The sequence below is a fragment of the Maylandia zebra genome, linkage group LG19 (genome assembly GCF_041146795.1).
Source record: "Maylandia zebra isolate NMK-2024a linkage group LG19, Mzebra_GT3a, whole genome shotgun sequence".
Lineage (NCBI taxonomy): Eukaryota > Metazoa > Chordata > Actinopteri > Cichliformes > Cichlidae > Maylandia > Maylandia zebra.
This window is the reverse complement of record NC_135185.1, coordinates 28,192,052-28,219,898: the sequence shown is the minus strand read 5'-3', so window position 1 is coordinate 28,219,898 and position 27,847 is coordinate 28,192,052. Positions and strand designations below refer to the sequence as shown.

Below are 27,847 nucleotides of genomic sequence, written 5' to 3'. Positions count from 1 at the left end.
AGTTGGAAATGTAACAAAAGAAGCACATAAACACTGATATCTAACCTTAAAGCAAAAATTCTGACCTTGACAGTTACAATATGTAACTGTGTGTAAGCTGTGTGTGTTTTCCAGTTAAATTCTTCACTCATTCTTTGAGAGTATATGCCTACTGTAGTACCACTACAGTCCCACCTCCCCTTAATACAACATATTAAAAAAGGTTTCTAGTCTCCACGACAGAAAACACTCGCTGCGGGGTTGCATACATTTCAGCAGGTGCACAAGCAGGCTTGCCCTGCGTCAACTTTCGGAGGAGGGGCGTGAGACCACACCCTAAACCTTCTGTCTGCAACCTGTCAAGGTGGGTGTGTCCCGATACTTCGAAGGTTTGATGACACGGAGCCGGATGCCTCACACGCAGAGTAGATAGCCATGGGGAAGACAGGTGGAAGAGGCGACTTTGAATGGGTCTACACTGACCAGCCGCACACTTCAAGAAGAAAGGAAATTCTGGGTAAGAAATGACAGAAGATTTTTTTTTTTAAAAACAACCCAAAAAAGTCCAGATTGTTTTTTAAAATCCGCCAGAAACTGCGCTTTAGAAGTCAACGTGTTAACAGTTGAGGTCAAATTTTTTTTTTTTCCCTGTCTATACTCTACTTATAAAACTGTAGCCGGTTAAACCTGTTTACAAGCAGTTGCTTAACGAGCTATCAGCTCACAGTGGATGCAGTGAAAACGTAGAAACGAACATGCCGCTCATGATAAACACATAGTTTTATTACTTGTACTTGAAGTTACGCATACTTGTACTGTTTTAGGTGCGACGAGATCGATTTACTTATTACTTTAAATCCGTGTATTTATTGGCGAAGGTATAGCGTGTACCTGGAGTGTACTCCAGTTAAAATCAATGCAAACGAACAATTAAATAAATACGAGTACAGCGTGCTGTGAGTGGAATTTCAAATCTGATGTTGCAGTCTTCATGTTTACTTTTGATTGCGGTTTTAAAACTAAAGTCAGTTATTTCTTAAAAGGAAACACGGGTTATGAAAGAGGATTAGCATGTTTCAAGCTCGTGATAGTGACACATTTAATTCACTTCAACATTTCTTTTTTTCGAAACCCCCTAACTTGTGAAATAATAGGAATGTAGTGACAGTTCACTTTTCCAAATCATGACTGTCACACTCTGAATGCTACTCCTTAAATGATAAGAAAGGTTTTACAGGTTCCTGGGAAATCCTTTAATCATGACACGAATGAGCCAACAGAATGTATCCAAACTGTTTGGAGTTTCCATTTTATTTCTTTTTATTTTTCCCTTGCCTATAAAATATGTATCACAAACTAATAGGTTATCTGATCCGTCATTTGATCCATTTTAAAAGCTCTGCTGCTGAAGTGTATTTAATCTTGGCTTTACCCAGTATTTGCATGCTTACTTGGGTGTGAAAGACACACCTAGTAGGTGGTGGGTTTCTTGACACTACAAAATCCTAAATTATTAAACTGTTTATTGTCCTCTGCTCTGAGGGGACAGGGATGTGGTGGAGAAATGTGTTAGAGGTAATTGTGCTTCAGATCCTTTTACTTTACCATTTGATGGAAGGGGCACCTTTTGAACAGTTTAATAAATTAAATGGCTTGTTTTTTCCACGTCTGCAGACTGAAGGTTCAGGCGGGACTCACAGGCCATAAACTTAACATTATACTGCACATTCAAAGGACAGCAGTACCTGCCATTACAGATGCTTATGAGACCACACATGTGATCAACCACCACATGTTGAACAGAATAATGTGTGAATTAATTTTGGCTGATACTCTATGCTGGAAAATGATCTAACAGTAAGGCAAATGAAAGGCCTTTCTTGTTTGACATGATGAAGTCAAAATTCTCTAATGGCTTTACAACATGTGTTCTGCATGGGCACATTAAGAAGTTATTACTGGAGTTTTATGATGCCTGGTCATTGATTTAACTTCATACCCTGGAGGCAGGCTGTGACAGCATCTGAAAATTTATGGTCCATAAACGGCTTTAATTAGGAAAAAGGGAAGGACGCTCTGGAGGTGAGCTCACATTGAGCCACAGATTTGAAAGCAATACTAATGCTGATGTAATGCTTGTATGTTGATGAATGATTGTTTCACAATGGGAGACTGCAGGGAAGCAACAGGGAATTCTTGTTGGGTAAACATTCATAGAATAAAGGGGATTTGGTCCGTAGAGGAGACTATCAAAATATGAAACGGTCACGGGGACCCAGCCCCAGTATCTTTAATCTATTAGTCACCAAGGTAAGAAAGTTTTGCATAGAGACATTACACAACCTGAAACTAAGGAAGTAGGTCAGATTTGCATGCAACATCCCGCGATGGTGTGTGGCTAACTTTGATGTAATGCATGATAGGATATGCTCTGTATGGTGTGATTGTAAAGTCTTAGTAGCCGAATCACTTGGCACAAAGCTTTTTCACTTACCTGCCCAAATTTCTTTGCTGTTCCCATAAGGTGGGGCCAGTGCAACAAATCAGAACCTGTATGACCTAATTATTTAAATTTTTTTTAATTGTAAAAGTCTTTTTTTTTAAAAAAAGAAAAAAGAAAAAAAAAGAATGATTTTTCAAATGCTCTTTTGTTTCTCCCTGAGTTTCATTTCCTGCAGCAAAACAACACCTCTGCCAATTAAAGCTGACTTTTCTCAGCATGGTTTTCCCAAGAGAAGGGCAGCTACCTCACAGCTTGTTTGCTGAGAGCAACCTTAGGAAAATTACTGTGAAACATATGCTGTGCAAGTCACTGTTTCAGAAAAAATAATTAATTCATTTCTTTTATCCTCATTTTCTTCACTGCTTCCTTTAATCTATTATTCCCTTTCCTCACATGTCCTCTGCCACTCCTGCGATTCTTTCTTTCTTTTTCAACAATCGCATTACTCCTGCCTTTGCTCTTTTCCATCCCTCTTTTTTTCTTGCTTCTCTCCTCAGCCAAATATCCACAGATCAAGTCTCTGATGGGTCCAGACCCCCAGTTGAAGTGGGTGGTATCGGGCATGGTCCTGACCCAATTCCTGGCCTGCTTCCTGGTCCAGGACCTCTCCTGGAAATGGATCTTCTTCTGGGCCTATGCATTTGGAGGCTGTATTAATCACTCCCTGACTCTGGCTATCCACGACATCTCCCACAACGTGGCTTTTGGTAACAAGCTGGCGAAGTGGAACCGCTGGTTCGCCATGTGGGCCAACCTACCCATCGGGCTGCCCTACTCTGCCGCCTTCAAAAAGTACCACATCGACCACCACCGGTATCTTGGAGGGGACCAGCTTGATGTTGACATACCTACAGACTTTGAGGGATGGTTCTTCTGCACCCCAGCCAGGAAGATCCTCTGGCTCTTCCTCCAGCCATTATTCTACGCCCTGCGCCCATTAGTGGTCAACCCAAAGCCAGTCGGTCGGCTTGAGATCCAGAATGCAATGGTTCAGCTTGTAGTAGACCTAATTATCTACTATTTATGGGGGGTGAAGCCCATCGTTTACCTCATTGCAGGATCTATCTTGGGTATGGGACTGCATCCGATCTCTGGACATTTCATAGCTGAGCACTACATGTTCCTTAAAGGACATGAGACATATTCCTACTATGGAGCGTTGAACTTGATTACCTTCAATGTTGGGTATCACATGGAGCACCACGACTTTCCCAGCATACCCGGCAGTAAGCTACCTCAGGTGAGAACATATTACTGTTAGAAATAGATTTATAACAGTATAACTTATAACTTTGGACTTGAATGTACTGAGCGTAGAAAAATGAGCACAGTTATATCACTGAATACTGTGGACAGATGATATGGGCCTCTCCTGACTTTTAGAACCTAAATACAACAGACACTGGGAAATGCCAAAAATCTAATTTCTTTTTCCCATTAACTGCAAGTATTTATGAGCTTAATGGGCAGGTTTTTTAAATGATTAACTGCCGCCTCTATCAGGACAGTGTTGGCACTTAATACAAGTTAACTGCCTTTAGGTTTGTTGACCACGAGTTTAAAGAACTCTTTAAAAATCTATTTTGTTTAGTTACATTTTAACCCCCGTTCACGCCCCCCTTTTCATTGTCTAGTAAAAGATTTCAGTCAGGATATGTCGAGCTGCATTCACCCCGACGTACTGTTTTGTGTAATATCATACAATATGCTGTTCTGTTTGCACTTGTTCTAGTCAAATACAGTCATGTCGAATTAGGTCGAATAAATAAAAGCCCTCAAATCCTAAACACATTAACTCTGCACTTCAGATGCAGGCTTTACACTCACCATTTGCAATATTTACTCTTTCTACACCACCTTCTTTCTCACTGATATTTCTTCTCTTTCATTTTTAACTTCTGTTTTTTTTTTTTTAACTGGCAGGTCAAGGAAATCGCAGCCGAGTATTACGACTCCCTGCCTCAACACACTTCCTGGAGCCGTGTATTGTGGGACTTTGTGTTTGACGACAGCATCGGGCCCTATTCCAGAATCAAACGGGAGTACAAGCTGAGCAAACAGGAATAGATCTCCGATTGATTGATTGATCTGCTAAGCAAGAATGTGAATTGTAGTTGTCAGACGTCGGCTAACCACAACAGAAAGTCTAGTTTTGTTGCATAGTGTGGATGTTACCATACGTAAGCCCAATAACATGTTTGACATTGTTATCTAATCAGTGCTGCACTCGTGTTACTATAAGGCAATGTGCACATTTCAGCTGCATATTTTACACAAATGAGATTTCACCTCATATGACTGGATGTTATTTATTCCTGCTATAAAAAGACAGCCAGTGTCATTGTGCAATGTGGAAATCTACTTGTACCCAGAAAGCACAAAGAAGAATTGCGGAAAAAAAGAAGGTAAATTTTTTCTTATCTGTGACTGAAGGCGACATAAAGCCATAACTTCGGGATAAAGGTCACATACATTCTCATGTGGTTTTATGGAGATGTCACTACCCCATGCCGTTTAGTTTTCCTGATTGTAAGCGTTCGTCAAGCCTCGTGAGAGTTTCTGCAGAAGCACAATCGCTTAGATTAGCAGCTGCACATCCGTCATGCAGAACAATGCTGAAGTGGAAAATAAGCATTGAAACTTACCTTCCAGTAAGAGGAGCCTTTTCTTCTGTGATGCCTCGTTCTGCTTGGTTGCAGCTGCATCGCCGTACAAGGATTTTATCTCAGAGTGTTAGGCTTGTTAAATGACCATACTGGTGTTTCTTCAGGTTGAACACATGTTCATGAAGTATTCATTTACATCGGTGTTGCTAAGGAGCCTCTTATGACCACTCTTTGATCATACAGCTTTTCTGTTTTTGGATTTAGTGTTTGCCATTTTAAATTATTTTCTAGTGACACGCTAACTGGTATAAAGAATAAAATACCATCCATCCATCCATTCGCGTCCGCTTATCCTTAGAATAAAATACCAGTGTGTGAAATGACAAGAAGCACAGGGGTGAAAAAGAAAGCATCTACAAGAATCACAAGCCACCACAAACGGTAAATTACAAGCATGGCTACTGTTTTTATGCAGGGTTTGTGTTGTTTTGTCCACCCACTGACTGTTCAACCTAATGTATATTCAGTCTTAAGCATTATCTTGTTTATAAAAGTTCTATTTAAAAAAATGCACTACATAAAAAGTCTTTATAAGGAGAAACTCTGCATTCCTGAGTGTGTTAATGCTTTTGTCACTGTGGTATCCGAAGAAAAATATGCCTTCAAGCTTAAGACAAACTCGAAGATAGTGAGACACACACACACACACACACACACACACACACACACACACACACACACACACACACACACACACACACACACAGTGAGCAGGATACTGTGTAGCTGACAATTTTTTTTTTTTTTTTGAATGAATGAATTTACTTCCAGCTTTTTAAATGAGAACGTAGTTGAGAGCGGACAGAGTGAACAGAATGCAACAACTGATATTCATCCAAAGCCTTCCTGCAAATACACATTTAGCTACCATCACAAAGGCCTACTTTTCATCTCTTGCACTTAGCTAGGTTTGCATATTGCCAGAGCAACCAATCCTCTTCACTTTTTTTTTCTCCCCACATTGCTACCATCATCAAGGTTAACATCTTGTAGAAAGGGAACGTTCATAGAAACAAACCACTATAGTAAATGTACCACCGTTTATATAGATTTTTGCATGTGTGTGTCTTTTTTTTTTTTTTTTTGTCCCCAAACCAAATAAACTTATTCATAGAGATGGGGTATTCATGCATACTTGGTGGGGGGTGGGGTTCACAAAGCATAGGGTGACTAATATATATAATACTACATTTTTTTTTTTTTATACCTAGGTAAAACCAGGTGGCACATTTAAAGTTATCGGCCTGTTTTTTGTGAATGATCCCCGAGTTTCAGTGATCTCGCACGTCCGAACAGTTACAGAGAAACCTCGGTCACACTGGAGTTGCAGAGCAGACTTTTTGTGTGTTGTCTGATTCATTGCTAAAAACAAAAAAAATTGTTATGCCTTTAAATATGGTGGAAATTAAGGTAATTCAAGTGGTTTAAGCTATTTTTTTCTTAAAGGTTAGATACACAACGCCAGTATGAGCAAGGTCGTAAAAAGTCTTTTTTTTCTTTCTTTTTTTTTTAAATATGCCAGTTGAGGGCAGGTGGGTATGCGGAGCCACTGTGCCCATATTGTGCTTGTTATCGTCAACGAGTTAGGGATAAACTAAACAAAAACAATAGAAAATATAAAAGGCTGACGTAGGGTGTGCAAGATTCCTTTCTCCCTCTAGAATATCAATAAAATACTCATTGTCATCAACAGCATCATCATCATTATCACCACATTTTTTAAATAATAAAACAGTAAAAACTTAGAAAACAAAAATATTTTCTTCTTAAGACTTGGACTGAACGGCAAACAAAGAGTTGCAACACTGGGCTGACTGAGTCTAGGTGCACAGAGAGGACCACAACACCAAAACTCAGCACGAACGTCCTTCTTTTCCTCACTTCTTCTTTTAGTCCATCTGTCAACCTCTGTTTGAGTTCAACCTGTACGTCAGTCTTCCTTTAATCCATCCCCACATTTCTTCTGCTCGTCCCTCTCGTTAATCCGCGCTCTCTTGTCTCTGTTTCTTCTTTTTATTGTTGCTGTCCAGCAGACTTAAATGTTGCCACAACGTCTCTGCAACTCGAACGATGGCGTCTATGAGGTCACAGAAACATTGAGAGAACATTCCCTGGTCCTCGCGTCTGTGCATCTGCGTGTCCGTCCTCCTCCAGCTCCTCCGTCGCTCTCCTCCTCCTGCTCCTCCTCTTCCATCTGTACGCTTGGATGAGATTAGGATGTACTGATTCTGCCAATTTCTTGTCTGATGGCTGAGAGAAAATAAAAAAAACAATTTAAGAAAAAAAAAGGCTACACTGCTGTTTAACTTCACAAGGACGGCTGCTGCTTACCGTTAATGATCTCGTCTTTCACTTTATGCAACTCGCGCACGACTTCGTCCAAAATCTCCTGCGGGGCAGTAAACAAGCTCGTGAGTCTCATTTCAGTTTCGCAGGGTGAACCCATAATGCGCTTTATGCTACATGGGAAGTTAAACCAACCTGTTTCATCCTGTCAAACTCTGTGTCTGCTTCACTAGTGCTGCCGATGGGCCTTACTCTGAAAGGCAAATGGGTGAAGTGACTAAAAACACAGTGGACAGTGAAGTAGAACAGGCTACATATTTTTATCATTTGCATTGATAAAAATGAATTTTCAACACTTCACTGTTGCTCCAGTGAAACAAATTTATGCCTAAATCCCTGTGGGTAATGCTAGAGGTTTGGTATCTATTTCATATTCAGAACATTGCTCCTCCTGCTCCTCCTCTTATCTACAGACCTGGACACCAGTGAGGACTTTTCTGCAGAGTTGGATCGCTCCCATGGCCTCTTCACAGCATCTTGCAGAGTAAAATACTTACAATCAGATAACGGGGCTACGCCACGGACTAAAATATACTGAAATATGTGCAGATAAAGCCGATAAAGCATCAGTGTTAATACCTGTTGAGTTCTGCTGACCTGATCCCCGACCACCTGAGTCATCCTTCAAGGAGAGACATATTGATTATCAGACATTGAGTATTGTTAATAACCGTAAGTAATTTCATACATCTCTGAAATATTTAAAAAACATCCTTAAAACAATGCACATTTTGGAAAATATCCTAGTCACGCTTCTAGAGCTTTATTTAAACACTGATACCAATCATGCCAGCAACAAATGGAAAAATAGCAAAATGCCAAAATGTCATGGTCCTGGGCCATGTTGGCCCAGCATTCTTAGTTTTCTTGTATTTTTGTATTTTGTTCCTTATGCCGTGGTTCCTAGGTTCTGTTAAAGATGTTCCTTATTTGATTACCCCCTGTGTGCCCCTCTGTGTATCTGTGAGCCCTCGTTTCCCCTCCTTGTGTTTCATTCAATGTTTTCCCCAGCCCGTTATGTCTGTGCTCTCTCTCCTCCTGTCTGAACCTCTGTGTACTTCCTGTTTTACTTTGACAGTCTCTCATCAGTATGTGTCATGTTGTGTTACTCCTGCCCTGTCTCGTTACGATTATCTGTGTCAGCGGTGTTCCCCGTGTGCTTCCACTTCCCTCGTTAACCCTCTGTGTATTTATGTGCATGTCTCCCTCAGTTCAGGGTTGCGTCATCAATGTCTCCTCCCTGAACCTGTGTGTCTTTCTGTGTTCCCTCGGTCTTCTGTTAGTATTCCCAGTTTAGTTCTGTTTCGTTGTAAGGCCTGCAATAAAGCAGTGATTTTGAGTTCAGTTCCTGTCTCCGTGAGTTTTGGGTTTGGGTCCTCATCTGCCTCCACACAGCTAGTTCATGACACAAAAACTACAATTCCTGGACTGGTCGCTTGAGACCAGTGCTAACACTGAGTCAGTCCCATGTTAAAATGCTCAGATTTAGACCTTTAGAAGTCGTGTTTACACCCTGTTCTCCACAGCTTATTTATCCCTTTAGTGTGTGGGGGATGAGTTTCTTTCATAACTCATCAGCTGAACTGGATTGCGCCTTTAAGTCATGCGTTACTAAGGGCATGAATGTGCTGACTGACAAGTGACAAGTGTTGGGGCTTTTTAGTGTAAATGATCTAATCATCAGATAAGACAGTGTTGAAGTTTTGGTGAGTGAATCTTTGCTATTCTATTTATATGCTACTTAGCTCCAAGCACTGAGAAGCCATCCATGGCCATGTGATGCACAGATAAACTTTATGCATGCAATTTCCCAGTTTGACTCCAATCGTTGATCCAAAAATGATAACTTCTGGCTCCAAAAAAAATAAGCAACAACAATTACAGTGCTAAAAATATAAGTCCAGGTAACTGTGGCGAGGTCCATGTTTTATATCAGGTCTGTAATCTCTATGCTAAACATAAGATCTGTCAATAACTTGTTAGTTTAGCTGTTATCATCTGTTTTTCAAAGGTTGGATATCTCTCTAGGCTTGAGTCTCACATTTAAAAGAATGAATTGAAACTGGTATCTTTTCTACCAGCTCTCGATGATAAAGAAAATAAGGGAAATTCCCAAAAATGTTGAGCTATATCTTTAAGCACAAAACTTACTTCATCAGGTTTCTCAGAAGCTTTTCGTCTAAAAGAGAAAAGGGAATGAGGAAACTGTGTAAAAAGAGTGAGCTTTCAGTGAGAATTCAGAAACTAGTATGAATAGATTGTGACACGGATATGATACGAACCCAGAAACATTTTTTTCGATAGATATTTACTGTAAGGAAAACAAAAAGGCTAACGGAACAGGTTTCTGTGTCACTGCATGATCTGACAGGTGAAGGGGTAAAAAGTTTGTGTGTGTTTAGAAAGTTGTTTGACCTGCGTGCTAGTAAGGCATTCATCTCCTGCATCAGTCCCTCCCCTCCGCCGCCACTGCCACCGCTAGACCGGTTGGAGTCACTTTTGCCACTAGAACCAGGAGGGCTGCTCTCATCCTAAACACAGACACATTACAAAACAGGTTTCCTTTTTTTCTCCCGTGGGGGTAGGTGGAACCTTTCTGCCTAAAATATGCTAATAACATTCCCTTGCTTTAGTCTGAACCTCCTCAGACTAAAGCAGGGAGGCTCACCCTATTCACTTTACGTAGCTTGGCTCCAGCCAGTGCCGCAGCCAGTCCTGAGGGTTGGTGTTGGACCCCAGGTGGGCCACCAGGAGGCCCTCCACCAGCGGGTAATGGAGGGGGCATGGGTGGCGGCACGGCCATTGGGGGTGGTGGACCAGGTGGTGGTGGTGGGGCTGGAGGACCAGCCATAGGTGCTGGAGCTGCGGCTGAAGGAGGTGCAATAGAAAGCAGAGATGGGTTACGTGCAGAGATGAGAACACTTGGGAGGAGTAAGATTAAATCCTGATTAAAGGTTGGGGGCCTGACATATATATATATCTATATATATATCTATATATATCTATATATCTATATATATATCTATATATCTATATATATATCTATATATCTATATATATATCTATATATATCTATATATATATCTATATATCTATATATATATCTATATATATCTATATATATATCTATATATATCTATATATATATCTATATATATCTATATATATATATATATATATATATATATATATATATATATATATATATATATATATATATATATATATATATATATATATATATATTTTGTGGGAAGGTTATGTGAAAGCCAGCTGATGATAGAGGTATGCTTTAAATTTTCCTACAGGCTTTGAATAATTCCAGGACCAGGAATAAAACCAAAGATCTGACAGTAGCTTCAAATGTATTTTGTTCGATAACGGCAGATAGTCAAGTCAGGCAAAGTGAAAAACCTGCACAGCAGGAACGACTTCAGGTCCACTGACTTGTCAATACAATCCTGAATTCCTGTGTTTCTTCAATTTTAGGGTTGTGCGCTGTAACTGTGTGAAGCATGATTTGCTGGGAATCTTGAAGAAATTGTCAGCAGCAAAGGCCTATTGTTCTGCTGCATTGAGCTACATTGACGGAAATATGTATATTTATAAAAAGAGGCGCGTAAATGTTTGTCTTAAAGGCTCTGCACACCTACACAAGTATATTACATTTCTGCTTGATTATATACCTGGTGAGACGGAAGTTGGTTGAAGTTCTCCTGGGAATTACACTGTCATAAAACCAATAGCACTAATAACACATGACTCATTGTGAGCAGCACTGTGCAAAGGTTTTAGGCAGTTTAGACTTATATCAATCATAAGATACCAACAGGGAATTTGTTCGGTTAGAATGACATCAATCCTAAACATACTGTGGAGCGGATCGCTGTGAGTCGGGAATAAAGAGGCTGAAGCAACCGAGAGAGCTTATAATGGCAGAAGGAGTGCGGAGAGTTATGCAAGATTTGAAAACATTCCTGCCAAGCACAGTGAAAATGTGTGAGAGTGCGAAAGGAGAACTTGGTTGTTTTAAAGGCAGAAGGTGACGTTTTGTTTTGTTTTCTAAATGGATGAATCCGTGTCATATTAAAATATCTTCTCTTTACTTTTAGTGCCTAAAACGACTGGACAGCACTGCACGTCTCGCCCTGTAAGTGGGACAGCTTTACACAGATTAAGCAGACTACGTTCACACCCTAGCAATCCTGAGAAGTAGTCTGATGACACCCTGTGAGAAAACTGTGGGTGGACCTCTGGGTGTGTTTGGGCTTTAACTGCTGATACCACACATATATTTTTCATGTTCTTGTCTAACAGTGCAGGTGTGGTGCATTTAACAACCTATTCTACACACACACATACACATACACTATTTACACACACTATGTAAACATGTCCCTCTGCTGAGGGACTACCTCCTCCGCTCTCCTCCTCATACTTACTGCTGCTGGTCATAGGGGTTGGCTGGGGGACAGGGGAGGGGGTCTTCTTGGGCGAGCCCCCGTCAGACATGGCAGTGTAAGAGGGGGGCGAGGAGGAGGAGGAAGAGGTGGTGGTAGGGGGCTGGGCCTGCTGGTGGTACACCTGCTGCTGCTGATGCTGTTGTTGTTGCTGCTGCTGTGGGTGGAAAGTGGATGGGTACTGGGGCTGGTGGCTGGGGGGAGGGCCTGGGGGTGTCTGACTTGTGAGAGGGGGCAGTGGGATGGCCTCGCAGTACTGTGGTGTGAGTGGCAGGTGCTGAGAATGAGGGGAGTAGGAATCGTCTGGCTGGCCGTTGGAGTGAGGGTGTGGGTGGTGCTGAGGGTATTGGTGAGGGGTTGTAACGGTATTGGGATCGAAAGGTGGGGGCTTCATCCTAGTGCTTACAGGTGGGAGGGGGTGAGCCACCGGGAGGACCGGCTGCGGGGGCAAACCCTGCTTCACCGGCATGGCCATCATTACTGGGGGGGACGAGGACTGGGGAAACTGGGCGTACATTTGCTGCAAGTGTGAAGCAGACCAGGTGCCGTGTTTAGGGGGCAGCATGGTGTCTTGTTGCTGTTGTTGCTGTTGAAGGTGAAGGTGGCGGGCTGCGGTGGGTGGAGATAGGGGGATCTGACGGACCTGTCGGCCCTGGGTGGTCACTCCTGCCTGGACTGGGGAAAAGGCTGATGCGAGCGAGGTGGAGAGCTGGGAGGAGAGCTGGGCCTTGTCCCTAGCGGCTCCCGCCTCCTTCTCCTGAGAGGGAGACATGGAGGCGGAGGTGGGAGGAGAGGAGGATGCCACGCGGACGTAGGAGGGTGGCAGTGTGCTAGCTCTGTAATGTCTGTACTCGGGAGGAGTGTCTGGGTGGATGGGAGGGGTGGACACTTTATATTGGAGAGTGGAAACGACTGTGACGGGCAGAGAGAGAAAGACAGAGAGAGGAGAGAGAGAGAGGAGGAGGAAGAGGAGGAGATGCAGACGAAGGAGGGCAACAAACAAAGGAAAACAGAAAAGAGATAAACGTGAGAAGAATGAAAAGCAACCAACTGAGCAACCAAGCAAGTAATGATGAGAAAATCAGGAGCAGTCAAAAAAACAGAAGCCAATAGCAAATAAGAAAGAATCAAAATATTGTAAAAAGAACAAGCAGCAGAATGCAACATGACTGAGCCATGATCGGAAAGCATATGGCATTTCCCCCCCCCAACAGTAGCTGGAAGAAAGAGATGGCAGTAGAGCATGTTGCAGGGGCAGGGGAGCACTGATATTGCCGGTGGCGGCAGGGACAAAAGGAGGATGTTTAAGTCTGTATGGATATTTAACAGGCAGACTTGAACATTTATATGTGTGCATGGGTTCAAAAAAGCATAAGGGCATACAGACTGGGGAGTCGTGGTTGAAACTAAGGGGGGAAACACTAACACAAACCACACTGGGGAAGCCTATTTACCTCTAGGACCTGCTAGCATGGAATCTCTGCTATGTATTAATGATGAAATCACTTGTTTGCTCTGGGAAAGTAAAGTGTGCTTTGCCTGACTAAATGGCGATAACGTCCATCATGTAATGGAAAAAAACAAAAAAACAAAAACGCAAAAAGCGGGGCAAACAGTTTGTTTACTGACAGCCAGAGTCAGTAAAATGTTTGTGTAGCTAGGTGAATACAAACCCTTCCATTCATTTTGGTCTCTAGAGCTTCCTGTTAGTGTGTGAGTGTGAGCGCGAGTGTCAGAAAGAGTGCATGTTTATATATGAGGGTGTGGGTGTGTTTGTCTAAACCTCACCTGATCCTGACGTCCGTCGCTCCCTCTCCTTGTGCATCTGATGTTGCTCCATCATCCTATCAAGTGCAAGGTTTTCACGACTCTTTAAAGCTGCAGTTTGTGGCGATAAATCAGCCTAATGTGTAGCTTTGACTGTGTCTCTGTTAAAAACACTACTAATCGTTTTAAAGGGGACCTGTTATGCTAATTTAAAATCACAGATGGTATAACAAGCAGACGCATCTACCGTGACATCATCCAATCATTTCTAAAGGTCTCATTGTAAACAGTTGGCTCATTAGCTAACCAGTTGTTAATAAGATAATCCTCCGTTTTGAAACCTATCATGACAAAGATTTAGAAAACAAATTTCAGTTTTTATTCAATATGACCCACAATGACTGACTAAGCCCATAAACTCAACAGGAAAGTGTTTACTGAGGTCAAGTCAGAAAACTATTCTCCCATAGACTTATAGTGGAGCGCAAATCTTCTTGCAACCACAGCTATCGCCATCTGGTGGCCTTCAGTTAGAATGCAGGTTTAAGACACTTCCACATTGATTTTATTTTCTTGAACTGGAAGCTACCTCCATTTATATCCTTACACTCTGCTATAGAAACTCGTCATGATTCAAAATGTTCCATTGTTCGTCCTAGACTAGGCGTTTGTCAACCCCTATCCATTTTCTACATCTTATCTGTGGCCAGGATGCGGGGCAGCAGCCTAAATAGAAGAGCCCAGACCTCCGTCTAGCCCAGCCAGTGCTACCAGCGTATCCGTGGCAACACAGAGGGGTTCCCAGGCCAGCCAAGAAACATAATCACCTGAGTCCTGAGTCTACCCCGGGTCCTTCTTCTTGTTAGGACATGGCCAGAACACCTCGCCCAGCAGGTGCCCAGAAGGCACCCTAACCTTGCTTTAGCTCCCATCCCTCATCCTTGAAACCAACTTTCTCCTGATTGGTTAACCCTCGCAAACAGGAGATTGTAAAATACGATGGATCGCTTCTGTATTTACAGCCAATGCCTGACATGTTTGCTGTTAGTGACATCATTCAGATCAAAGAGTGTCTACAGGGCTCTAAAGCCTCGCAGGCCCAAAGGGATTACCTGTGCATGCTGACTGGACTATTTGAATCATTGGCTCAAAAATGAGCATGCACCACTGTAACGGTATAAAAATATGACAGAAAATAAGAAAAAGCATAATAGGTCCCATTTAATACTTACACATTTAACATTAACTAGCGAGTTTGGATCTACAGACTAGCTTACTGTTTTGTAAAGTCTTCCACTAGCTTTACATGTTTTACACTATTTCTGCTCGTGCTCTCATTGTAAAAGTTTACCTCCTCTGTGCTTCGTTTTCGTCCGAGGAGGGCCCATTTTGGCGCTGCACGACTGGGCCTGAAAGACACAAAATAAGAGGAAAAAAAAGCAATTAAACCACAGAAATAATCAGCTTCTATGCGTGTACACGTAAGCCCTTATTACTGTTTTATTCATCTCCAACACTTTCCCCTTTGTGCTGAATATCACCCCTTATAGCACCACATACCAAACACTCGTTTGTGACCGCACCGACAGAAAAAAAAGCAAAGACAGCTTCAAAAATGTTCAACATTTCTCAGTTCAACAGGGAGTTTTTTTCATATTGAGACAAACCACATAAAAAAGGACTCAAATGACAGAAAACAGTTAAGTAGTGTGCTCAGGGAGAGAAGCTGAATAAACAGATAGCAACAGCATCATGTGAGGCACTGCCCTGGAGGCCTGCAAGCTGTTTATAATTGCTGAACAAGTTGCCAGCCACAGAAATTTCAACTGTGAAACACGAGAGAAAAGAACTGAAACAAGTGGAACAAACAGAAACCCGACAGAAAAATCTAAAAAATACTGCATATAGTGCAAAACAGCAAAATTCATTTAGTAAAATACATCTAATCTCTCTTGTTAGTAGCTGGTTTTGGATAATCAACATCAGCCACATGATCATCTCAGTTTAGCACTTTTGCTTGTTGACCAACTACAGACAGAGCGAAGGAGTCAGCACCTCATTCTGGAGCAGCTATTAACAGGGGGAGCGCTTATCACATATCACCAGAATACCAGTCATTAAACTTCAACGCCCACCGTGACATCAAGATCACCGACGGGTGATATTTCCGTTCGCTGCGTCTGGAGGATGTGGGGCAGCAGGCGGGGTGATGGGGGCGGTCAACACTGGGCACAGTCGCAGCTTGAGACGCTCAGTCTGGATCATTTCCCCCACGCCGTTACATCAGCAGCAGCAGCCTGAACCATTATTACGAGGCAGGATGAAGCCACGTTTTCATGTTGTTTACTCAAATTCTGACCACACCATCTGAATCCTCCAACAGATATCAAGACTCATCAGACCAGACAACAGTTTTCCTTCTGTTGTGCAGTGGAAAACACGTACAAATTGTAGCCTCACTTTTCTGCTCTTAGCTGATGGGAGTGGGCTGCTGTAGCCTGTCTGCTTCAAGGTGTTGTGCTTTCAGAATCTTCTGCATACTTTGGTTGTAACAAATGGTTATTTGAGTTACTGTCACCTTCTTAATAGGTCAAAGCAGTCTAGCCATTTTCCTCTGACCTCTGGCAACAACACTGCTCAATAGTTTCTCTTTTCAACATCCTTCACCTGCATGACATAATGCTGACTAAATTTCTGCTTTAACGAGGCAGCTGAACAGGTGTACCTGTCGAACCGGTACAGTGAGAATACTCGGGCGCAATGCCGAGAAAGAAATTTAAATCCAGGGCTCACTTGTCAGTTACCACAAGCTACAATTCATGCTGACAAATTGAAAACGGTTTGGTTTTCGATTCTTTTAATGGCTCTTTAGCTTTAACCATACGCACAGAAGACAGAAGCGACAGAAGACTTGAACGTGTCTTTGACGCTCCCATAAATTCAGCTCGTTATCTCGTGGTAATTATTAACTTTCCTTCATGCACATGCTAACATCTACAGCATGTATTACTTTTAAAGTGATACTTCAGGGACTCAATCGTGAAACACGAGCCAGTTAACACAATATCAAGACTTCACAACCCTTCAACAAATAGTAACGTCGCAGATGTTAACGAGACACTCGTCAGCCTGCGCTGTGCTGTTTGTGTGTCCATGAATATGTATAAATGTGGGTTTGTTTGTATTTCTGCTGTTGACACGAAGCATCGTATATGCTTCTTCCTGTTGTCATGGTGAGGGCAAGGGAAGAACATGGAGCCCCGGGGGAGGATGGGACCTGATCATGCTTGTAGACATTTTACTGGAACTAAGGAGCCCACTGACTGTGTGTACATTAGATGTGATGATAAAAACAAAGAAGCAGCTCTTCCTCCCCCTCCCTTCCATTAACACACACACACACACACACACACACACACACACACACACACACACACACACACACACACACACACACACACACACACACAGATAACACATTACAAACAACAGCTACCATAGACGTAGGCACGAGGTGACAAAAACAGACAAATGGATACACAATGCTTTCTATCACCACAAATAAATTACTTTAAGTATTATGTAAATATGACTCTGATTTGTACTTTCCACTAAGCTGTCAGTTTAGATAACCTGCCTCATTTACTCAAGTAGAAACTACCATGAATTCATCACAGAGTGTAATGAGATTCTGCTTCTCCTTTCCCGATGTGTGCAACAACTCAGGTAGACTTCATAGCCTCATTATGGCTGACAGTGCAAATGTATGATACTTTTACTGCTTGTAATCACAGACTGTGAGTGTCTGGACAGATCGTCAGCCGTCTGGCCGGTAAGCTACAACCATCACTACAACCAGTGATGTAAAATAGCTCCTTAAATGCATTGCTCAGTAAAAAAGAGAACACTTGATTATCACAATATGACAGAAGGTCAGTCAAAGCAGTATGCTTGGTTAGCAAACACTAACCATTGTGAATTCATTCACCTGCTTTTGGTGCAAATGAAATTGACAGCAGGTGCACTGAAGAGAAAGCAACAAGAAGACCCCGAAAAAGGGAAATGTTTTACAGGTGGTAGCCACAGACCATTGCTCTCTCTTTACTCCTCGTGACAGTACCTGCAGCCCATTCATGTGGCACCGATAATCCACCTGCTTCAGGATGCTGTCACAGGAAGGTCTGCTGTGTCTCCTAGGTTAGTCTCAAGTGTGTCTGTTACACAAGGCGAGCTGGACAAGGCCAGAGAAGGGTATCAACGCAGCAGCAGGACCTGTATCTGCTTCTTTGTGAGAGGAGGATCACTGCCAGAACCCTAATAAATGACCTCCATCGGGCTATGTGCAGATTTCTCACCAAACTGCTCTAATCGGACTCCATGAGGGTGACACAAGGCCCCCACATCTTTAGTGGGAAATGTGCTCATAACCCGGTGCTGTCCACTCTACAGCCCTGCCCAGCTCTCCTCATATAATGGGATCTACTTCACAATCTCGAGACTGTGCTGGAAGACACAGCAAGCCTTCCTAGCAGCCATCCTGGGGGCAGAGGGCTGGTAGGAAGCCCCTGCCACCTAAATGGGTTGCAGGTCTGATGCTACCAGCAGTGACAAGGTCACAAACAAAAAGCAAGACTAGAGAAAAATCAGTGAGGCAGGATAAAGAGAGAGCATTGGTCTGTGGCTAAACCACTCTATTTCGTTGTTCCTTTCATTTGCACCAGAGCAGGCCAAAAGGATTCACAATGTTCTTTTTCCTTCCTAACTGAGCTAGGGCTGCTCGATTATGGCAAAAATGATAATCACGATTATTTTCACTGAAATTGAGATCACGATTATTTGACGATATTTATTTAACCCTTTAAGACCTACTATAGAACCAAGTCCACCAGAGCTTATATTATTATTATTATTTTTTTACATGCTGTAGTGCCATTTGTGGGAGCATTTCAAGTTGCTATACATCAATACAACTGTTATAGCCCATATTTTAATAATATATATGCATTAAGTCCATAGTAATTACATAAATTGCAAAAAAGTGCAATAAACTACAAAAAAAATTGAAAATCGCTTTTGTTTTGTTTACATATATTTCTACTTGGAGAAATTTAAGAGGTTTATCCCTCAAAACTTTAAATACAATAAAGTTGCAAAAAATAGTTTACAACAACAGGAAATTTATTTTGAGTGTCTTCATAGTTTTATTTTGGAGATACACCAATTTTTATATACTGCAGGAAAAAAAAACAATCCTATGATGCAAATTTGCAAAGAAAACAGCATGTGCATCATTTCACTGTGGGAAGTGTTACGAACAGCTGATAGGATCGGCAAAGCGTGTTTCTGGAATATTATGTTTTTGTTCCTGCAAGCGCTTTTTATGCAATTTTTGCAAAGCTATATGTGGAAGGAAACCGTGACCGAGGACAAGCTGATGGCATAAGATGTAAGTACAACTCCTCCGGTTTCATATGCAAAACAAATTATTGCGCTAGCTTACACGGTTCAGGTTCTACAGGGATTTAAAAATAGTTACGCAAAACGGAGCGTGCTGCTCTGACCGGCTTTAAAGGGTTAACAATGACTTTAAAAAAATAATATAAAATAGTGTGCAACACCACTGAAGTTTTTTTTTTTTTTTTTAAACTCTCTTTTCAACCAACGGCAGTCACTCTCCAAATAACTTCTGCTTAGCTTTCCGAGCTTCCCTCGGGTCCTCTTAATCAGCGGTCTCCAACCTTTTTTGCGCCACGGACTGGTTTATGCCCGACAATCCGGTTGTTCAGTCTGACGTCACTAGCCGTGTCTGGGTCTAAACTCCGCTGCAGGTCCATATATCAAACGATCACTGTGGCATTACTGAGAGTTGAAAAACTGTCTAAAGTCTTTCATCTTTAATAAAATGATCAGCGTTCTGCTCTACCAGGTGTAACAATTGAGTTTAACATCCAGGCATCCATGAAAACTGAATTTATGACATTTAACGGAGTTAGAAGTTAGCAGGGAGTTAGCTCGCTAGCTTCTATCTAAATACAATATAGCATGTCCTGACTGCGGGGTTTTGGAAACAAATTAAAACGTACAGCTCTGCTATCACTTCCAGCATAAATGAAGACAGAAAACTAAACAGCAGTGACGTTTGTAGGGTTACTGAAGTTGGGCTAGCTGGTATATAATGATGTGCTACGTGACCGCTAGCGACACAGCTATGTTAGCATAATATAAACAAGCTAACTTTTTTTCCACTCGATAAAAGTTAACGTGAGTGTTCTCGGTGGTCAGGAACAAATGTAATCGCATGGCAGGATGCTGTAAAAGGACCAAACTTCAGCCAGGAGAACAACTGAGATAATCCATCCACAATACGAGGTTAGTCATTCATATACTGCTGCATGGGCTGGGCTGTAGTTACATCCTAAGGTTTTAAAAACTGAGCTTAAATAAATGATTAGCGGTAATAAAAGCCGAGGGAGCTCAACAGTGATCACTGACTGTTTTAGGAGCTTTTTGAGATCAAATAGAAGAAAATACAAAACATTAAACATGTTAACAACACAAAAGCCATATTAAACGCAGACTACTTTAGGCCCGGAAGTAGGATTCGTCGCGTCATCACTGAACAACCGGATATTTTCACGGACCGGCCTTTAAGGTGTCGCGGATAAATGAGGGAGGGGCTAATAATCGGCTCAGTCATTTTTAATGATCGTTGAAAGCCCAGATCGTAATCGTGATTAAAATTCGATTAATTGAGCAGCCCTAAACTGAGCAGATTGAAATCCCTGCAGTTTAACTGAGTGTACCCATAATTCTTTTTGTTTGCTTAAAAGACAAAGTGCTGATAGATCAACTAAAAGCCCTGCAATAAAAACACTACTCAAGTAAATGTAGCATTTTATTGGTGTACCTGGTCAATGTGTAACAACTTTTTCTTGAGTGTGGTAACTTAGTGCAGGTTCACAGCAGACCTTCAAAGGGAAAGAAAGACAAATCTAGGGTTCTGACAATGATTAGCTGGAAATCTGTATCTTGAAATTTCCTTTCATGTAAAATACTGGACACACCTGTGAGTCTCAGGAGGTATTTAGAGAAGAGCAGAGTGGAGAATCTAACAAATGGCAGACAAAGAAAGATCTGAAAATGAACTGAACTGAATGTGTTGGATGTTTAACATGGAATGTAATGTAGAGGAAGTACAAGGATGTAAAAACACTGAAACAAAGCTGAAGTTGCTCAATATTAGACCAAAGTGCACACATTTCACCACTGAAGGGAACACAATGCACAATTACCTTCATAACCAAACGATTCCTATCAAAAGAAATGGTGAATATTTAACTTCCCTCCATGTTTCCAACAGTCTCAGACGATCAAAGATATCCATAACTGCTGGATGATTTAATCAGTCATGCATGTATGGCACTTACTGAGGATGATGATGGCTGAAGAAACCTGCCTGAGGACTCCAGGTGAAACCTCTGGAGTGATCATGGTGGGAAACTTTCCACAGCCTACCAGCGATCAGTACTGCGTGACACTAGAGTGTCAGTGTGGAAGCTTAGCACAAACAGCGTTGTCGAGTAGGAACAGATATGTGTCCCAGGAGCAGAAATGCCTTGCATGTTGAGGCCCATGATCCCACATCGAAATGCACCCAAAAAAAGGAGAGCTGCCACATGAGCATGACGGGGTACGACATTCAGGCTCCCTATGAGATATTTTAGCCACCAATGGGGGGTGGGTCACAAGGGTGGGATGGGATGACACCGCAGTTAAACACTCACAGATATTCTCTCTCAGTATCTCCACAGTATCTATGCACAGACACTCACACACACATACACACACACAGAGCTTATAAGTAGCTTGTAACCAGAGATACTCAGGAGCTATTTAGTAAACCAGAGATAAGTGTGAGGTTAGTGTCAAATTCAGTTCAGGCCTAAACTGAATTTAGGCCTGAACTGAATTTATTCAGTTAGCTGTACAAAGAACTAAAATATCCTGATCTCTTTTTTGTCATTTTCTAAAAAAAAACATTGAAAAATCTCAAATTTCAGGCAGCCACCAACAGCCCTTTCATGTTGTTATTTTTACCTCTGCTGAGGAGATCATGCGATCAATTTTTTTTGTTTTCTTTTCTATGTATTTTCGTTTGTCTCTTGAAAGGTCAAGGGTGGATCTGCATGAAACCTGAAGTTACGGTTGGCACCACTCAAAGCAATACATTTTTTTGGAGTCAGAACAGAAACGGGATCTGAATCCTTAAATCTCTAGAATGGTTCTGTGCACAAATACATATAATAAAAAATATTAATCCAGGGACTCAATTCATGCCTGCTGTTTGGCTTACCGTTGAGCCTGTACCTGCAGTACATACATTTAACCAGCAGGGTGTAGTAGAGCTTAGCATAGCAGTTAGACCTCTGAGGGTGTAACGGCTTTATTATCAGCCATACATACTTTCTTGCTATATTCATGTATTGTATCTTAAACCAGCTCATGCTGTCTGTGCAAATCTTTCCCCGAATGAGCAAGTACCCATACTGAAGAACACCCAGGTAATGAAAACAAGCTGAAAACAACCTGGATCATTTCATTGCAGTAACCTGACATTCTTTTCAGATAAAAATAGATGTAAATTGATCACAGATGAACAACTGAAGACAGCTGCCTGAAGTACGACCCAAAATCCTCCTGAAGTTCCACTTAAAACATTAAAGTTCTCCAACACCAACAGCTAACAGCTCAGAAGCTTTCATCTCCCGTTTCACTGCGGAGAGAGGAACGATTTAATTTGAATCAAGCATTCGGAAAATGTCCTTAGCCTGCCAGGAAGTGAAACGCAAAAGCAGAATGCCTGTTTCTAATGAGAAATCTGAATGATAAAAAGGTAACTGAGTGAATGCTTAAATAGCTAGAAAAAGGAGCAACAGTGATCAAGAACATGTGCTTATTCCATTACTGACAAATGCTCACCTCCGCTGTCAGGTGAGCTGAGGACGTTGAGGGCGAACAGCATGGCGTTGGAGAAGGTGGTGGCCTCCTCCTTACTGGCAAAGTTCAGCCCGTAGACCTGCCGGGCATCACGCCACTGATGGAAGGTCGGGGTGGCCTGATTGTACTTCAGGCCCTTCACTATGGAATAGTTGATCACCACCTTTGTTGGAAGAAAGAAAAGAATCGGTGTACGTGAATGTGATCATCTAAGACAGGAACTCAATATTTGCCAATTAGTTCTGCCAAGGTTAGAATTTATTATTGTTAAAGTAGATGTATTATTCTAATTTTCACATCCATGTGTTTTATTAATGACTCTCCTGACATACTTTTACAAGACTCAGAGTTCAATTTATTTATCTTATACTGAGCTTTCAGTTCATCCTGGCTGAAAAAGCTATATCCATTTAGGGGAACCCTCCTTTCAGCAGACAGTGGATGAGGCTGCTGTGCTCACAGGAATTACTTGCATACCTGATGAGCATAATATTAACCAGTGACATGCTGAACATATATATGAGCTGTCCAGAAAAATCCTTAAATAAATACATGTCTACCTGCTTTTTATGAAGGCAGTAAGCTCTGCTAACATTATAAAGAAGTTCATCCTAACTGGAATAGCTAGATTTTTGATTATTATGCTAAAGGTCATAGCAGGTAGACCCAGGCAATGAACCTTATTCATACAAGATATAAGTACTTGGAAAAAATTTATAACTGTAGTTATAGCAACAGCAATAAAACCTCTTATGATGAACATCCTAAATATGCTATTACGACGACGGCTTCTGTCTGTAACATGATCGACAGCCATCAGACTCAATGTTAGCAGTTCATCAGAGGATGAGGCCTATTCTGAAATGTTTAGCAGGAATTCAGCTGCGTAGATTAAATGATTTTATTAATGTCACAGTTTTTGTTTCAAACCTATGTTGGGCTCCGACTTGTCTCTCTAATGAAACTATAAACAAATACAGAGGTAAAAACTTGTTTGTTAAAGACTTCAGGTTGTTTTTGTCTCATTTGGGGGATTAATGATCTTTATTTTGTCCACATTTTCTTCTTTTAAATCATTTTAGTGATGATCTGTCTGAGTAAACTGAAAGCATTAAACAAAGTCCTTCTAGACTTGTAATGCTGAACGCACCCAGCAGCAGCAGCTCCGTACTGCATATTCTGTGTAAAGTGTGCAGCACAATCTCCGAAATATCATCTATCTAAAGAACTGAAGAATTCCTGCTTTTAAACGGTCTGATAATAATCTGAGTGCCTTTAACAAGATCATGTATCTTGTACATTTTATTCCAGATCAAATGATAGATGATGAACAAACTGTCTCTGTTCAGATCATGTTGTATTTCACTCTATACTGCACACTTGTGGTCAAACTACAGAAAAACAAGCTTACAGGGACTTGAAGATCAAAGCTTATAACGATTAAATTAAGATACAGCTGAAAATACATATGATACTGAAGATACACGGTGAAATGTGTTAAAAAACACCCCTACTTAATAAATATTCTTGCAGGCTTAACTATTCTAAAAAAAAGGGGAATAAACATGTGTTTATAAGGGACAGGGTTTAGCATAGTATTTAGTATGTAGACTGTAGCAATGATTTATTGATTGCTCTTATTAAGAACCTTATAAAAACTATTTAACTGCATCTTTATGATGAATATGAATATGCAGACCCGTGAGCAGGGAAGATTTTTTTGTAGCTGAAGCTTCCTGGTTTATAGTTTATTTGTAGTCACGTCTGAGCAGGTATGCCTCAGCCGGCCATTAAACTAGTCCACGTGCAGAGCAAAAGAGGGATTACATTTTCTGAAATGCAATCTATAAACCATGAGCTATTATCTTGCATGCGTATGACACAATAACAACTGCATGAAGATAAACAAAATCAGCAGTCTGAACCATATAAAACTAAAGAACCATTAAAACAGGAGTGAAAACACAAATCCAGTCATGAATATCAGCAGTGTTTCTTTGCAGCAACTGAATGGATTTACGCATGTAAACATGGTCGAGACGACCTGATGAAGTTAAAATCGAGCATCAGAATGAAGGAAAAAGTTGGCTTAAGTGATTTTCAATGTGGCATGATGTCTGGTGTCAGATAGTCTGAGTATCTCAGAAACTGTTCATCTGCTGGAATTTCAGATTGGTCCAAAAAGACAAAAACATCCAGTGAGCAGCAGTTTAGTTATTGATGCCAGACGTCAGAGGATAATGACCAGGCGGCTTTGAGTTGATGGTTGGCAACAGAAACTCAAATAACTACTTGTTACAATCAGTAAGTATCAGTGCAGAAGACCATCTCTGAATGTCCAGCATTTTGATGCTTGAAGCAGATGTTCTACAGCATCCACACCAGGTGCCACTAATGCCAGCTAACAAAAGGAAACTGAGGCTACATCTTGAGATGCCGTTTGAGTTCTCTCTACTTCCACAGTCACCAGATCTACATCCAACAGAGTGCTTCTGGGATGTGCTGGACATAATCAACATGCACCAGACAAGTCTCCAGGACTGTGTGATGCTATCATGTCTTTGTCAAGCAACATCTGTGTCTCCAGATGTGAGAGTTGCTGAATAAAAAATTAAGAATTAAGCCAGTTCTTAAGGTTAGAGGAAGTCCAACTCAGGACTAGCAAAGCGTACCTAATAAAGTAGCTGGTGAGTGTATAATTGGAAATCCTCTCTGTTTTAGTGATACAGTAAATTATAAAAATAATAGTAATCTACAACCTTATATGGAAATAGAAAAATCAATAGATTTGTATTTATACTGAATTGTCACTAACACTATCCAGCGAAACATCCACTCGTCATGCGACGTGCGCTGCTGGTTGCTTGTGACTCTCACCTGCTGGTCCTGCAGTTTAACGCCCACCACTCTGAAGGTGTTGTTGGCAGTATTGTGGTAGATGTTGATTCGGCTGAAGCCCTGTTGCCCAGGCTTGATGGGCACCCATTTCTTACTGGCATCATCGTAGACCATCACAGAGGCCCGCGCCTGGCAGATACTCTGTTCACTGGTATAGAAGAAGGGGAGAGGGAACACAAGATCAGAAGGTCTGGTAAACATCCTAGAAAAAGTGCTTCGTTTCACTCTTTATACTGTCAGCGTTGACCTTAAAAGCAAATATAACGGCAGTCAATAAAATAAAACCAGTGAAACAGATTTAGTGTGTAATTTTCTGGTGAGCCGAGGGCCACTGGGACTGGCGAGCCACACCTTTTTTCAGTCACCACTTAAGGAGGAACATTTTGCCACTGTAGGAATCTGACAGCTTATATATGTGCCGTGCATGTGCTGAGTAAAGGACGGGTTGCTGTTTTTAAAATCTATAAACAAGACCTCAAACTAAAACTAAACTCTGGAAAATTCCCCTTTTCCTTGTGGCCTTTACTGTGGTGCAGTTTCATAAAAAAACAAAACAGGCATCGATGCAGAAGGGTGTGTGTGAGTGTGTGTGGCGTGCTGGCTAATGACACACTGTGTTAAAAACATGTGTTTGATCAGCACACATGTTGCCAGCTACAGGCACCCTTGGTAAGAAGCTAATGAAAAGTCAGAGGACACACGGCTACCAGTGAGCATTAAATAATCGTGTTCACAACCACAGAACTGCAAAGAAATTACTTCAGTGTAGAGATGCATTTGGCCACTGACTGATGTGGCTTACACAAGTCACATCACAAAATTATCAGTTACAGCGGACGCAGCTTTGTAAAAGTTTAACTCGTTTTTTTGCGTGTGGCGACCGCCTTGACTTTAGCAGCACGCGCTCCTAAAAGTGAACTCATGCTGCTGAAGCCACAGCGTGGAAGCACATGTGAGAAGGTGGCGAGGAAAAGAACAGGTGACAACTTCAAGTTCCTGAAATTTCCACTTTCAGCACCTCAGAGATTGACACTCTCTGGACGTTAGACACATTAGCAGCCTGAAGGTGTGAGGGCCGGAGAAAGAAAACTAACAAAGCGCTGGTTGTGTGCACATTGCCTTAAACTCTGCAACAGTTTGTGAAAAATAACATAGAGCATAACAAAACTTCCCACACTGAAGGAGTGGATTAGCTGGCAAAAATATTCAGAAACAGATTACAAATCACAGAATTCATTCCAGCTTTAACAATATAGGAAATCAGCAAACTCCTCACATTTCACAGGGAGGTACCATAGACTATATTTATAAGAGGCCTCTCATTGCACCTGGGACTGAAAAGTGACGCCTTCATCCGGTACAAGGGGCGGCTATAGCTATAAAAGAAATCAAGACTGTACAGAAGTCTATGGGAAAATGACCCTATTTCTTACTTGATTTATGACCTGAGCAAAAATCAGTTTACCATCTCAATTGTTCATTTCAACTAAATGAAATATAAAGTTCATTTGGTAAAATATGGCCTCAGTCAGAAGAACACATACAACAAAAAGGGCATGGTACGCTTTAAGGAGCGGTTCCTATTGCATGACCTTTTTCTCTGTTAGATTAGATATTTAGTGTGTAAGTCTGTTGTGTCCATCTTTTATATACAGTCTATGTCCTCTCGTCCTTTGGTTGGCAAGTGGATCAATTGGCAATAATGTCAAGGTTCTCAGCAGCTGACACAGCTGCTCTCTTATGCTTGCACAATTAAAGGCTGTGAATTATTCAGGGCGTGCCGGTCCCATTTGTCCTTTCAAAAATGGATAAATGAACAAACTGTAGCTGCCTTTAGGTTTACAGTTTGGATATGGTTTTAATATAGAATATATAATTCAATATGAATATAGTCAACTGAGACTTTCAAATGACTGAAAAGACAAAAAAATGCATGCAAAATTGCAGAGAGAATATTTAAAAGTGCCACTGAACTTATTATATGCCACCTTGTTACAGACAGAACAATTTACTAAAATTAAATGATCAATAAAAATAACAGACGGCTAAGATAAGTTAAGATAAGATAAGATAACCTTTATTAGTCCCACACGTGGGAAATTTGTTTTGTCACAGCAGGAAGTGGACAGTGCAAAAGTTATGAGGCAAAAATTAGAATACAGGAGATGTGAAAAGAAGGTTGGTTTGCACAGAATTTATTAGGAGCCACGATTTGCTGCAAAGGCTCTGAG

At 41.4% G+C, this 27,847-nt stretch overlaps 2 protein-coding genes across 5 annotated transcripts in view; one reads left to right on the top strand and one right to left on the bottom strand.

Annotated features, from left to right (window-relative positions):
• The first annotated feature begins 337 nt into the window (after positions 1-337).
• On the top strand, positions 338-4,697 carry degs2 (delta(4)-desaturase, sphingolipid 2). Its single transcript, XM_004540544.6, has 3 exons — positions 338-496; positions 2,980-3,722; positions 4,406-4,697. The coding sequence occupies exons 1-3, from the start codon at positions 415-417 to the stop codon at positions 4,547-4,549; spliced, it is 969 nt and encodes a 322-aa protein (XP_004540601.1). The 5' UTR covers positions 338-414; the 3' UTR covers positions 4,550-4,697.
• evla (Enah/Vasp-like a) overlaps positions 2,591-27,847 on the bottom strand; it is a 43,628-nt gene continuing 18,371 nt past the window's right edge. For 3 of the 4 annotated variants that reach the window (XM_004540542.4, XM_004540541.6, XM_004540540.5), the window contains exons 2-14: positions 25,596-25,764; positions 22,701-22,881; positions 15,073-15,130; positions 13,743-13,798; positions 11,937-12,866; positions 10,163-10,362; positions 9,910-10,025; positions 9,646-9,673; positions 8,074-8,116; positions 7,910-7,970; positions 7,630-7,687; positions 7,480-7,537; positions 2,591-7,398 (exon numbers count right to left, since the gene is read on the bottom strand). In XM_004540542.4, the coding sequence (XP_004540599.3) occupies positions 7,361-7,398; positions 7,480-7,537; positions 7,630-7,687; positions 7,910-7,970; positions 8,074-8,116; positions 9,646-9,673; positions 9,910-10,025; positions 10,163-10,362; positions 11,937-12,866; positions 13,743-13,798; positions 15,073-15,130; positions 22,701-22,881; positions 25,596-25,764 (1,996 nt within the window). In that variant the 3' untranslated portion in view covers positions 2,591-7,360. Of the gene's footprint in view, positions 7,399-7,479; positions 7,538-7,629; positions 7,688-7,909; positions 7,971-8,073; positions 8,117-9,645; positions 9,674-9,909; positions 10,026-10,162; positions 10,363-11,936; positions 12,867-13,742; positions 13,799-15,072; positions 15,131-21,148; positions 21,432-22,700; positions 22,882-25,595; positions 25,765-27,847 lie in introns of those variants that run through there. The other variant, XM_004540543.3, reaches the window with a different exon arrangement.

Excerpts from the sequence above, each read along its gene's own strand:
- degs2 (XM_004540544.6), top strand. The coding sequence starts at position 415 with ATGGGGAAGACAGGTGGAAGAGGCGACTTTGAATGGGTCTACACTGAC. Across the intron at positions 497-2,979 it reads AAGAAGAAAGGAAATTCTGG|CCAAATATCCACAGATCAAG; the intron begins GTAAGAAATGAC and ends TTCTCTCCTCAG. Across the intron at positions 3,723-4,405 it reads CCGGCAGTAAGCTACCTCAG|GTCAAGGAAATCGCAGCCGA; the intron begins GTGAGAACATAT and ends TTTAACTGGCAG.